Source organism: Larus michahellis, chromosome 8 (genome assembly GCF_964199755.1).
Source record: "Larus michahellis chromosome 8, bLarMic1.1, whole genome shotgun sequence".
NCBI classification, from domain to species: domain Eukaryota; kingdom Metazoa; phylum Chordata; class Aves; order Charadriiformes; family Laridae; genus Larus; species Larus michahellis.
The window spans coordinates 27229200-27242905 of record NC_133903.1 but is presented as its reverse complement, the minus strand read 5'-3'; the positions used below and the strand labels follow the sequence as shown (position 1 = coordinate 27242905).

The following is a 13706-nucleotide window of genomic DNA, read 5'->3' as shown; positions in this document are numbered from 1 at the left end:
CTGTGGCTAGAAATGCTTACAGACCATGTGTGACTACTAGAAGAGCTGCTCAGATGGTAATATATGATTTATACTGGGAGGCCGAATGGGCAATGACTAAGCTATCTAACAAAAGTTCACGTGCCCACTTTTTTTCAACCGACCCATACACATACAAGGTTACCTACCTCATCTTTCCATGAACATCTTTATGCAAAACAGTTTATAAGTTAAAAGCACAGATTTTTCTAAGCTACCTATGAGATGTGGAATACTTATTAGATTAAAAATGATTTAAATATTTCAAGGGCTAAAGAGTGGGTGTGACATACATCTTAATGATGTTAATAATCTATATTTCACATTTTTCAGTAACCACTCCTACTAGCAGTTGCCTAATTGACAGATGTATGTGAATTTGCCATTTCAGTGATTCACACAGCATAGCTAAAGAGCCTTTTTTAAAAGCACAGAATTTAACTCTTACCCATTTTTCCTCTGACATTCATGACTCAATCCTGAACACAGGACTATACCTGTAGCTGACAACTCTCCAAACTGTGAGTAATTTGAAGCCCCTATACAGCTTACTATAAGAATCCTCCACAGATTCAGATACCAGCTTTACTAAAATTGCTGTTAAGTATGCGCCATCAAATGACATTCTACAGGCACTGAACAATAACACATCCCATTCAAATAGGACAAAATATGGTTAAAACCCCGTGCCCTTCTGTAGAGTCAATACGCGTGTCCTAGTTTGCAAAGTAGTAAATGACAGCATGACCCCTAAATGCTTAAAGGTGTCAAAATAGTCATTGGGAAAATGCATTTTTATGTACACAAAAATGAAGCATAAATTCGTGCTTTTAGAACCAGGGAAGTCTGTGGGATGTGAGAAGTCTCCTCCAACGAGAAATATTGTAAGTTCTGGTGTCCTCGTGCTAAGAGTGAGACTGGGGCTGGGAAAAGGGCCTGAGATCTTCCAAACAGACTCAGATTTAGGCAGCAGGTCTCACTAAAAGTTACAACTGAAATTTTAAATGATACAGGATCTTTTGAAATTCTCAACCAGTCTTTAAAAATAAAACAGCAAATATAAAAAATGACTGTATACAATGTACTGTTCACAATTAACTATTGTACTGATATTTCTTCTCTCCCACACTGAGTAGTCTTCTTCCTCCTCTCTTTTACTGACTCATTCTCTTTCTCCAACACATTAAAAACTGTGATTTTTGCTTTTTTCTGTTTCTTCCTTACCTCCCTCATTTCTTTTTTTTTCTCAGCTATTTTTCCCAGGTCTGCTGAGCTCTCCTTACTTTTCCCACCATCTGGCTAGACAGCTGTTACTGATATCACTGGGTGAGTGAGTTGTGAAAACAGTTGTTCAGAAGCTGATTTTACCTGCGGTTCCCATTCTCTATGGGACTGGAAGTTCTGATGATCAGGACAGGTGAAATGATGTATGAAACAAACCTTGATGCTTTAAAGAAAACCAATGATGTGGCACAAATGCGTTGTAGAGACAATATGGATAGGTCCAGTTTAAACAGAAATCACACGAAGAAGCAAGTTGCCAACTATGATGGGATGAACTATTACCTACTTGGTAAATCAAGGGCTGGCTACAGTCTCCATGTCAGCTTCATGGTATTGCTGGAGGGACAGGATAAAGGGGAACTACAGGAGAAACTTTGACCCAGCACTGAAAAATGGATGTGAAATGAAGCGCCTGTTTCAGCTGCATTTCGGAACAAAAATGCAGAATACCCATATAAAGTGCATAACCTGACTTTGTTCCTCATTTGTTCTGCTTTCTGCATCCACCCCTACACTACTTGCTCCAACAGGGACCAAGTCTCTTCAGCTCTGGACTCCCCAAAGTATAGCAGATGAATACTCAAACACAGCTGCCTAAATCCTAATGAAATTACACAGACTGCTGGTCATCACAAGGTAAGGACAACACTTCCTACCAGAATTTTATAATAATTAAGACTAAGATCCAGGATGTGTTTAAGTATGTTTAGCTTTAGGTGTATGAACCGTTCTGGAGATTCAGATGGAGCCTGTTGTATAAATACTTTTTGTGGATATAGCCAAACAAACAAAAATTTTATAAAGCATCTCACCAGATTCTTCAAATTCACTATTGTATGCATTCCAAGTCTCACTTATTCGGAGCAGATTTTCTTCCATGGCTTGAATGTCCATGTAGGGACAGTTGCATTCTGGGAATTTGGGACCACACTGACACCAGCAGTCATTGTCCTTGCAGATGAACTCCCCCTCTGAATTGCAGGCAATATAGCTCAGAGCTGCCTGGACAAAATGTTCTTGCAGATACTCAGGCAGGATGACCTGAAGACCTGAAGGGAACAGAGTAAGTTTTATGTTATTAAAGGCAAAGAAATGCGCGAGCTAAGCAACTTCCCCAACCTACGTAACAAACAAACAAATGAACTATGAATAAGGAAACTATGTGGCTTTTTTAGGACAATTTACACATCTGTCTAACATTTGCACTAAGTCATATATTCCCTTTCTTAAGAGTCAATTTCAGCTATATTCCTCAGATTTTCCTCTCAGCATGGAACATCCATTCCACTAACCAGTAACCTGCTCAGATAGAGCATTTACCAGTGTCATTTCTTTCTGGGGGATCGTCAGAAACAGGAAGAAAGGATTACATCAGCTTCTCCTTGAAAAGAATTGCTGAATGAAGAGCCTCAGTAGTAAGAGCTTTGCAATAAGGAAGCATGCAGCTGAATTATAATCTTGGTACTAGCAGCTAATACAAATTTGGAGAGTGCTGATGAAGGGAAAGCAGCCCTGAAAACCGAGTAAAGAGACAGTATAATCAGAAAAAGAGGTGTGAAGGTAAACATTTCCATTCTGTATTGGACTTGTTTTCCATGTTGCCTTTGACACAACAAAATACAGCTGGTCTAAATAACTCCAGTTGTCTCTTCACGATTCTGTAGAGACAAACTAAGAAGAACAGGAAAATTGAGTTGGAGGAAATTTTAGAAAAATAAAATGCATCTAATATTTCATTTCTGATAACTGCTATTTAATTGCTAAGGGGCTGTCAATTGGATGTGATAGGTAGGGCTACAAAACCTTGAGAAAGAAAATTCTTTCTTAAATCTACTAAATGTTTAGCACGGAGAAAGGGTGCAAAGTCTATCTCCCGTGGTGTTTCAAAAAATTCCTGCTATGTCGCAAATCTTTTTGCAAAGTGTTTTCACACTTTACCCTGCGTTGGTATGAGAGGTCTTGCAAAAGCATATCTCATTGCTGTAGGAGAACCACAGAGCAGGTGAATCAAAAATTCAGAATATTCGTGACCAGATATTTAGACTACTCATCTGAAAATTTTGACCATTGTTTACATGATCCCAATGATGGGAATGAGTATGTGAGTATTTTATATACAAGCATTTTAACTAACTAGCTACATTAGTAATCAGCAAACCAAAAAAGCCACAGCAAGGTACATTATAAATTTTTATTTATTATTTGTTGCTATTTTCTGTGGAAAGAATAATCTCTCTGGAAGCAGGGGAGCTTATTTGGGGGTGAAGTAATTTCTCAGCATATGGATTGGTTACTTGCGATGCAGGTTTCTTCTACGTAGGCACTTGGACAATTTCATAGAGATTTATCCCTTATTTTTAGGTACATAAAAATGATAGCTGTAAAAGTAATTTCATAACTCTTCCCAGTCAAAAGTCATATCGATTGATAAAACCAGATCTCTCTGTGCTGCCTTCTACCTCATGTCAAAATTTGTAAAACTCTGTTGTTGTCTGAGCAAACTTTTCAATGTACTTGCATACTTGTGAAAAGCCTTGAAATTGCGAAAGGAAAAGAAATCCCAGATGAGCAACCTTGAGTCTTCTTCAGTTCTTCCACGGTAAGTATGAAATAGTTTACGGATATAAATATAAGTATATTTCTCATAATGACAATAAAATGGCACGTGTCAAACCACTGTCTGAGGTACACAAAGATTATTTTCCAAATTTTAACTGACAAACCATGCAAATTACTTCTGGAAACATTTCATTGCGTCCCAGTGGAAATGACAAGTTCTTTTTAAAAAAAATATACACTGTCTCTGAAATCCTTGTATGATTGTATGGCTTTTAAGCTATTCTACGAGAGAGAAAGGAAAGGGAAAAAAAAACCACATGGATGTTTTAAATAGGAGGATAATCTTTCCCTGACAGCCATTCTGAATAATCAGCAACAGCTTCACGCTATATATCCAACTGATTTATGAGCCAATATGGGAAATTTTAAAAACTGGAAATAATTGTGTAGCTACCCATAACTGCAAATTAAGAACCGTGTTCTTCTCTTGTTGTATATACACAGAGGTATACAGAAGTACATAAAAAAAGAGAATTTAGTCAGTTTTCACAGTAATACTAAGTTGTTCACGCTACATTGGTGTAACTGAAAAAAGCACCCTAGAAGGTGACTTTTCAAAAATGTTTATGTACCTAATATGCAGGTTGGGAAATGCATCTACTGGAATTATCAAAAAAACGAACGTCTTTTTTATTCCTTCGTCCTTTTGCCTTTGCCTTTCTCTCTCTTTTTTTCTTTTTTTAAATATATAATTACTATGATTTTCCTAATAAGTGAGATGCCTAACCTTCCAGGTTATCTTAAAATTCCCAAGAGGAGCCTTCGGACTCTTCATTATGTAGAGTCTTAGAAAATCTATATGCTGCTCCTCCGGTAACTCCATTCATTTCAGTGGGATGCCTGCATGAGGCGTAAGCTACTCCTGAGTACGTGCAAAGCTGGCTGAGCACAGAAATGTCATTCCCTGCTTGGTGGAGCCTCTGTGAATTCAGGCTGTTTAAAAGGTGTGCAAGTGGTTGCTAAATAGGGCTGTGAAATGTTAACAGCATTATTCAAATTATTTTCTGATGCGCACAGAAATTGTTTCCATTTCAAAGGCAACACGAGTTACTGACATTTCCCTCACTTTGTCTACAATGTACTTACTGCACACAGAAAAAAAAAAATTAGGAAAATGACCTTTTATGAGGTGGAAGAAAGAAAAACAGATAGTATGATAAATGCCATCCTGTTCCAAAACAAATTAATGAAATTGCACCTACATACCTTGCAACTGAATCTTATTTTCAGGACTCTGAACCAGAACAGAGCTGACAGAATCTAGGTTGTCATAGTTACTGCAGCCAAGAGGACCAGTCCGCGTTTCTGTCACCTGATGGTAAGGGAATGGAAAAGCATTTGCTGTATTATTCAAAACAGACTGAGGAGTTCAGAAGCCCGTTTCATAAAGTTTCCCTTTAATTCAGCCAGCGGTACATTTCAGACTTAATTAAGGTGAAACAGCTCATTTTAATTATGAAAAGTATGACGGCAAATGTTTTACCAAGTACCACAGCCTTCGGGGAGTGCTATTTCCATTGCACAGAATCCTTGTAAATACTTTAGCCAACCAACGGTCTAAAGACTATTTCTTTAGCTATGGGAATTAGAATGGGTTTAATAAAAGCGGTTCATAAAAACGACGACTCCGATTTTCACTGATGAAACTTGTGCACATGGCAACTCCTTGTCGAAGCCATGGAAAACTTTGACTTTTCTCATGTAACACAGAGATTCAGAAGCGAAAACGTTTTATGAGCTGTATTTATAATGGTGGTAGCGGTGGGATCTTTTTAATCAGAAAAAATCCTAAGAGAAGATTAGACATAAAACTCTAGACATTCTGCCTATTCTAATCACTGACTCCATGACCACAGAATCAAAATACAGCTAAATCAATCAAAACAGCATCACCACAAGGAGAGCTCATAGAAGTCTGGCTTAACAGTTGGGGATTGGGCTTGACAACGGGCAGTTGTTTACATGAGTAAATTAATAAATAATAAAAAAAAGAGATGACAATGGAATAGTATAGATAATTCTCAGTGTCAACAAAATAATTATAAAGGCTAATTTCTTTTTTTAATGTTTTCCTATGAAAAATAGAAGGGGGGTGGGGCTATGTGGTCTAATGCACTTTCTCACCAGTGAAGCACTGCAGCTTTTGAAGCACTAGGCAGCACCTCAGGTTTGGGGTTTTTTCGTTGTCTGTGTAGGGAATCATGGAAAAATTCCAAAACCTTAGTATGGACGGGTATACCACGATCTCACTTTTTTTAACTGGATTGGGTGCTGTGGAAAATTAATGGGTTTGTGGTTCCTTCTCCTTTATACCAAGACTAGGCAGAAAGAAAAAAGCAAAGGTGGAATAAAAGTACAATAAAAGTGTAATAAAAATACCAACAGAGCCATAACAGGAAATGCTGGTCATGGGATATTGTCCCAGTCTCCTTTACAGCCAAAGTATAAGCAATTCCTCTGTCACACTCCCACCCAAACTGCTCCCAGCCGCAGTCCTGGAACTTCTTAGCTCTCTTCCTTTCACTATCTCAGAGGTTGTGTCCATATTGACCCTCATTTAGTGATCTGCCTCAGTTTTGAGTACAACCACTTCTATTTTCTGTTACTTCAGGTAGAGTATTTTGCTCTGGATCTCCTGAAGAATAAGCCTAAATTATGGGGTCAAGGAGCTCATTTCAAAAATACACACCTCCACCGTGCCTCGGACCGACGTGCAAACAGACAACTAATACGAACAGAAGGAAGCCTGCTATTTTGAAAGAAATATGAAGGTTTGCTAAAATAATCCATGAATGTTCATGTTGCTTACGATTGCCTGGCTCCCTTACAGTCTGTGCTACCACCAGCACTTGTGGGTGGCTGCAACTGGATCATGCTATTCTTGAAACCGTGGAGATATCATATTTTCCAAAATCTCTTGCATTTTTGAAAAGTAAATAGAAAATCTTAGGTTATTCCAAGCTCTTGGCACCTTTCTGTCACTTTGAACTAGTGTTCCTGAGAGTGGAGAAGGAGACCCTTTGCAGTGCCAGCGGCCCGTGGAGAGGACACACAAAACTGGCTTCAGCCAAACCTGTTAGCAGAGTGCCAGCTGCGCAAGGAGATGAGACGGAGTCAGGATGTCTCTTCCCTGCACACACTTGGCAGTTTTTAATATTTAGGACAGGGACAGATTTACCGTGTTTTTTGCTTAATCATCCTGAATCAGCACAAAGACTCTTGCACAGGCATCAGATTTGGCTTGGACACAGCTGGAATGGCAATTTTGATTTACCTGTGATCCTCCAGTCCTCTCCCTCTCCCAAAAAGTGACATAAAATTCCATTCTAAAATCTCATTTTTGTGCAGTACCCCCAGTCCGTATACAGAATCTTAATCTGTTTATACAATAACAAAGACAGTCACCTGCATTAAATACATTAAAAAGCCAGAAGGCAATAAAAGAGGGCTGAATGTTGTTACGAGACTTATCCTAGTTCTGAAAGATTATGCTCAGCATTTATCTCTGCAATCCTTTATTTAAAGATCCATTTATTTTAGTGTTGGGGTTTTTTTGTATGTTATTATTATTCTTTTCAACTATTTGTGTATAAGGCAATGCAGCTTCATAAAGTTATATGAAATGTAGAAATTATAAAGCCAATTTTACAATTCCTAACGGTCCTTATTATCCTTATGCCTCCTGAAATCACAAAGTAAGGAAGATTAGTAAGCAGTTTTATAATTACTGTGTCCCTTTTTGTTCATGCATCTTCATTCTTCACTTGGATCGTGCAGACATAGGTAGAGATACCGCTGGTTTGATTATGGGAGTGATAGCACTTGGTGTATTTAGGTGTGCCAAGAGGCAGAATGGGGAAAAGTCATCGTTAAATGATGACTTTGACTTCTTTTTTAGACTTTTATGACTTCTTTATTAGAAACCAGTTATATAAATCCACTGATCCAAAAGAAAGATATATGAAAAAAACTGAGCGCGCTCAGATTTTGAGGTGACTTACAGACACTGATGATTGGTATAGGAAAGCAATAAAATATTGTTCTAATAATAACAATAATAAATAATACTCGATAAATAGAGCAATAAATAAGGACCTTTTCCAAACATTATGTTTTCACTAAAATCTATGGATTTGTATTGTTCATTCTTCTACTTTTCCAAGTACCCTAGCCTTCCTCTGTCAACTCCTTTGCTCTGGTACTCTTAGCTTCTGCATACAAAATACATTGCAAGAAGAAAGTCAAAATACATAGTCCCAATATACAACAAAAAAAGACAAAAGCTGACAAAAATCATCCCAACTTCAACTTTCCATGGATGACACTTCTAGTCAGAAGTCAAGTGATATAGTTACATACGGTTTTTCATACTCTGTATAAATCCTACTCAAAAAAGATTATAAAACAGAAGAAAAATTTTAGTAGCTGATAAATAAAACCCTAAAATTTCTGTCAAATGTTCTGATCAAATGCAAGGATTTTATTTTTGTGTAACTCATTGGAGGTTGGAACTAGATGATCTTTAAGGTCCCTTCCAACCCGAACCATTCTATGATTCTATGATTTGGGTAACAAATCAGACTATAGAGGGGGGAAAAAAAAAGGTCCAAGTGTATTAATTCTGTTTGGTCCAATTTTGGTCTTTAGTCCAAATTTGGTCCAAAATTGGACCATAACATCCAATTAATTCTGTTTGGTACATTTTCTGTTTCAGGAACAACAGAAACAAAATCGGAAAGGCAATGGCATTTCTTTAATTATCTTCCAAGCAGAGAAGTGTGACTATGTACAGTTCCAAGATAACAGCTGAAAAGTGTTTTGTCTGAAAGCATGCAATAACAGATAAACCAAAAACAGGAAGAGGGAAAGGTAAAATGTAAATGCAAAGAGTATGCTAAGATGCCAGCATAGTCCAGAAGTGATTTCATATAAGCCATGCTTGTTTTGTAAGAGCTAGGCCTGCAGTCCATAAAGAATGCTAACTCACAAAGCAAAATGCCACAAAACAAAGTTATTTAATAAACAAAACCCCCTAAGAACCAGTAACAAAATAGGTGTGAAACCATCTGACATGAAGCAGGCAGGCTATTCTCAAGTGGCTTGTTTTCAAAGATTATCACAGAACAGGTTTCCCTGGGCAGCAGGGTTTTCAGTTCCCAGAAATAAACTATAACATTTGGCATTAATGAGACAAATGCCTACAGTTTTCAGTCAGTTAAATCTCATAACCATGGTGATAACAACCCGATTATAAGTGCACCGAGAACATACCTCCTAGCACTTAAGCAGGGCTGAATTCTTGTGATATCAGTGGGTAGTATTTCCCTGGGAAACCGTGCTTTTTTGTCCATGATAATTAAGCCTATAGAAGTCTTTCCTAATAAAAGGGAAATATATTTCTGCAGAGATTTTGTTCCTGGTGCGTCCTTTTAAATGCACATAGCTAATATTCCTAACTACATGGCCATGCGGAGCTAGTGTGCTGCCCTGCATAAAGGACTATCCTCTTCAGCAAGACTCTTTAAAAATTAATTTGGCTTCTAAGGAAGCTAACTAAGCCAACACAAAGGAGAATGAGACAATGCTAGTCGCTCCAAAATAGGAAGCTGCATTCATATTCATATAAACCTCTTTAATATTTTAAACATTAAAATAATGATTTAAAGCAAACTCATCACATATACATGACCACTCATGGAAGAACGACTGGCGCATACAGAAGAATGGGCAAAAGTATGGAGGGAGGGGAAGCCTGAAGTCTTTAGGATTCTCTTGTGTGACTCTCCTATCAACCTCACCTTCAGGACTCGTCTTCCAGCCCATGTCCCCACACATTGTCATCCCTGTACATTCTGCAGTCAGTGCTCATTTCACCTAAAAAAAAGTTGATCAAATGAATAGGAACTAAATGTACTTTCTATTTAGAAGTGGCTCTCCTGCCAACTTTCCTTATTTATTTTTTTCCCCCCAGGCTCAACAGTTTTTCACAAAAACACCTTTCTTTCAGCACTTTCCTTTACCACACAATAGTTGCTACTCTGCTGTCCTACTTGTGTCATTGAGCATATTAAAAGACTCCCATTAATTAGCATGTAATTAAAATAAATCAAATCTTCTGAACGTTCCAAGCACTGGCACTTGTCATGCTACCAGCTAGATGAACGTTTCTGAAGGAGGTATAGACAAACCAACAGCACTCACCACGTCGGGAGTTGGATTAATGTTTTTTGATTCCTGGTTTGTTTGGGTTTTTTAATTTTTAATTTAATTTTTTTTTAATTTTTAAAGCAATACGTTATAGGCATGTAACATTTTCAACACATTTTCTAGCAGCAGTATTGATAGCATAGGACTGACTTTTTAATTTGAAGAGCCCACTAAGTCAGGAGACCTGGAATCTCTCCCATCATATTTTTTCTATGATCTGTTGTTGTAAAATGGAAGAGAAACAGTAAACTTGATCTTTCTGCAAAGGAAATAAATTGCGAAATTTCCATTAACTTCATTAGAAGTGGAATAAGGACTTCTTTCAAGCTTCTTGGGCAAGGAGATGCCTTTCATTTTCACTGACTGCAGCAATAAATCTTCCCAAGAGATCAGTGTAATCCCTCCATTCCCTCTCCTTTGTTTCTACACTCTCTGGAATTTATGTGAACTAGACTACTACATTACAACAGCACTGAACTTGAAATGTGCTATCCCCACATAAAGCATAAAATACCTCAGAAATCAAAATACCTCAGAAATCAGAATATTCTAGGAATTGGAAATGAACTGACTATTAAAATTCTGCTCTGTTGTTACATTCTTTAAAAAGATTATGATTTTTTAGGGCTGTTTAGATTAATCTGATAGGGAGCAATGACCTGTCTGTTCAAGCCTGCTCCCCACTATCTCAGACAGCAATTTATTATCTGTACGTTCTGAGAGAACCCACAAGAACATCGAGACGAGTCTTTAAATCTATGCTGTGCCATAGGAAAATGAGACAAGAAAGCAAGACTGTTAGGAATGCTGCGGCTCTCAGCTAGGAAACATATACAGGTTGAACTACCTTCTACAGACACCTGAGATGATAGGGGTCAGAAAGGGAGGAGAAAGTGATTAGTCCTTGTGCTGTTCTGTAACGCCGATTCTGCAGACTGCGCAACGCTCCCGGGGTTATGGAAATTGAAAGTGAGGATTTACCCCAGCTGAAATCCCCGGCAGCGTTGACAGTTCTGGCATCGGAGCCACAATTTTCCCTTCTCAAGGACATTGTAAATCCACTGCATGTCCGATGCCACGTTCCCATACATCCTTACGTAAAACAGCAAGCAAGTCTGCAGGAAATCTTTGTCGCCAGTCAGGGCAGTGGTACCAGAGCCTTTATTTCGTCCACTTTCAGAAATGAAGGGTGCATCAGCCTTATACAGAGAACAAGGACAGGCATTCTCTCAGAAAGAACAAGCTATCTATTTTAATTAATCTTGAAGAATAGATGAGAGTGAAGTTCTCTTAGGAAGAAGTAACAGACTGAGCAAAAACGTAATATAAACTGAATATTTTGTTTCAGTTTACATTTAGATATTTCTGCTTGCTCACATCATACTTAAATGAATACTAATGTTATTTTTTCACAACTATTATTGCCTAAAGAGACAGTTGAGCAACAAGCAATAAATGAAATCTATATATTTTGTTTGAAAGATAAAATTAGAAAGAAAGACGACAGCACAGATACAAATTAAAATAATATTTCACGTTCATAAAAATCTCAAGGTATCTGCAGAAAGCAAAAGCAAAGAAACTTGGTGAAGTAAAGCCCGATTCTTAACCCTCCATTCTTTTCCAAACATAACTCCATTACCACATAAAGGACAAAAAGCTCCAAAGAAAACTTGGGGTACATGCTTAAAGGGACACCATCTGCCTACATTTAACCCAACTGTAAAATCCCAGGCAAGGACTTCCCAAGAGCATTAGGAATAGGATTTATATCTTCATGGCTCAGTTCCAATATGCAATGCTGAGGCTACTGGGATTTTTCACCATGTCCCCATTAGTTTCAAGAAGACAGCATGATCTGGCTATTTATAAAACTCATAGATATTATTAGTCATAATAATACTGCAGTTGAATGGAAAATAATTTTCTTAGGTTGGGAAAGTGTGAATAAAAAAATATAGTCCTTCCTGAATCAGAATAAATAGTTAAGAAGTTACTTTTCGTTGTGAAGCGACAGGAAAAAGAAAGTCTAGGTCAATATAAAAATTATCTTTGGATAATTTGGAAACATTTTACCTTTAATGTGGTCAGTTTTAAAACTTATACATATATATATATTTTATTTTAAGATAAAAAATAATAACTTATGCTAAAAAAAAAAAGAGTTAAAGGCTAACATTAGGACCTAAAAATAATATAAAAAGGATTTAAAGTCTTCAAGCTCAAAAATCAAAGTGATAAGGGCAGGTTAATTAAGAACCAGATTTCCATGCAGATCCTACCTATGATTATATATTTCTGTGCAATTCTAACACTTAATTGCAATATTCTCTTTGGTAATAGCTCTAAAAATGTAATAATTTAAGCTATTGCCAGATCTTATATTTCCTCCCCTGGAATTCATGTCAACTCAGGATTTATTTTTGCTCTCCATAGCACTCCAATTCCTAACCCTCCGCACCACACTGACTGTGACATCTGCAGCAGAACATTTTGCACGTCCACTTGATTTTGCCACACTCCATTCAAACCACCCCTTATGGGGTTGTCATTCTAACCTCTCAAAAGAAATCACATTACTGTCCATAACGTGCGTGTCTGCTGCCTCGCTCTCTGCCTGGCTCACATATATGTTTTTAGGGATTTATTTTTAGGTTGTATCCTCATTACTTCCCACCAATTTATTCCCTCTGGTAAATGATTGTAACACATTTGCCCTCTCTGTCTCATTGGTGCTGCCGACTCTCAATTAATTGTTTTGCAAAACTCTTATTTCCATGCTGCTGGTTTTTGCATGTTTTCCTGCATATTGGAAGGCCTACCTACAGAATTAAAAATGACAGAATTAACAATTTAATCATTAAAACCTTATCAGGTGTTCAAACTAAGGGGTAACGCTTGGCTAAATCTGTTTTAGAAAAGAAAAAGCAACTTTATACTGAAGCTCTAAACTTTATTTCATATGGATGCCTCCTCAGCGTGAGATGACTAGTTTAGATATATTGCTCTATAACTTTGATTGATTATGCTGTTCCATCACTATTGTGTAGTTTCATCTGTGGTAAAAGCAAATCTTCAGCCTTTAAATTCCCCGAACTTGAGAAAAGACGTCGTAAGAACACCTGGGACTGGAATCTAATTCCAAATTTTGCTTCAATAAATACGTATATCATGCACAGTGCACGGTTGCAGATTATATGATTCTTAATCAGAACAGGCCAATAGGAATGGCAAACTTGTTCACCATATAAATTATAACAGACTTAGGGTTCAGAAATAAAATCACTGGTAATTAGCTTTTAAAACTAAATGTATATGTTGCTTGTTAAACACTATGTGGTAGGAAAAAGCATCTTCAAATATTTATCTGCAATTGCACTTGAAACTCCAATCAAGGACTAATACCAAATTAGCTAAAGAACAGTAAACCACAAAGGACTTAGTGTTGAATCTGTTCTGAAGCATCCATGTTTACTGATGCTTTCTAAATCATTTAAGTGAGTTAAAGGAGCAGTGCTCATAATGAAATGTAAGCACTCAGGAACTCACTGCAAGATTTGAGAGTGCTGGGTGCTTAC

General features: G+C 37.3%; 1 protein-coding gene across 5 annotated transcripts in view; it reads right to left on the bottom strand.

The window, feature by feature from the left end:
- BRINP3 (BMP/retinoic acid inducible neural specific 3) overlaps positions 1-13706 on the bottom strand; it is a 206350-nt gene that overhangs the window by 61573 nt on the left and 131071 nt on the right. For all 5 annotated transcript variants that reach the window (XM_074597152.1, XM_074597149.1, XM_074597148.1 and 2 more), the window contains 2 exons: positions 5128-5233; positions 2115-2351 (listed from right to left, as the gene is read on the bottom strand). In XM_074597152.1, the coding sequence (XP_074453253.1) occupies positions 2115-2351; positions 5128-5233 (343 nt within the window). The remainder of the gene's footprint in view (positions 1-2114; positions 2352-5127; positions 5234-13706) is intronic.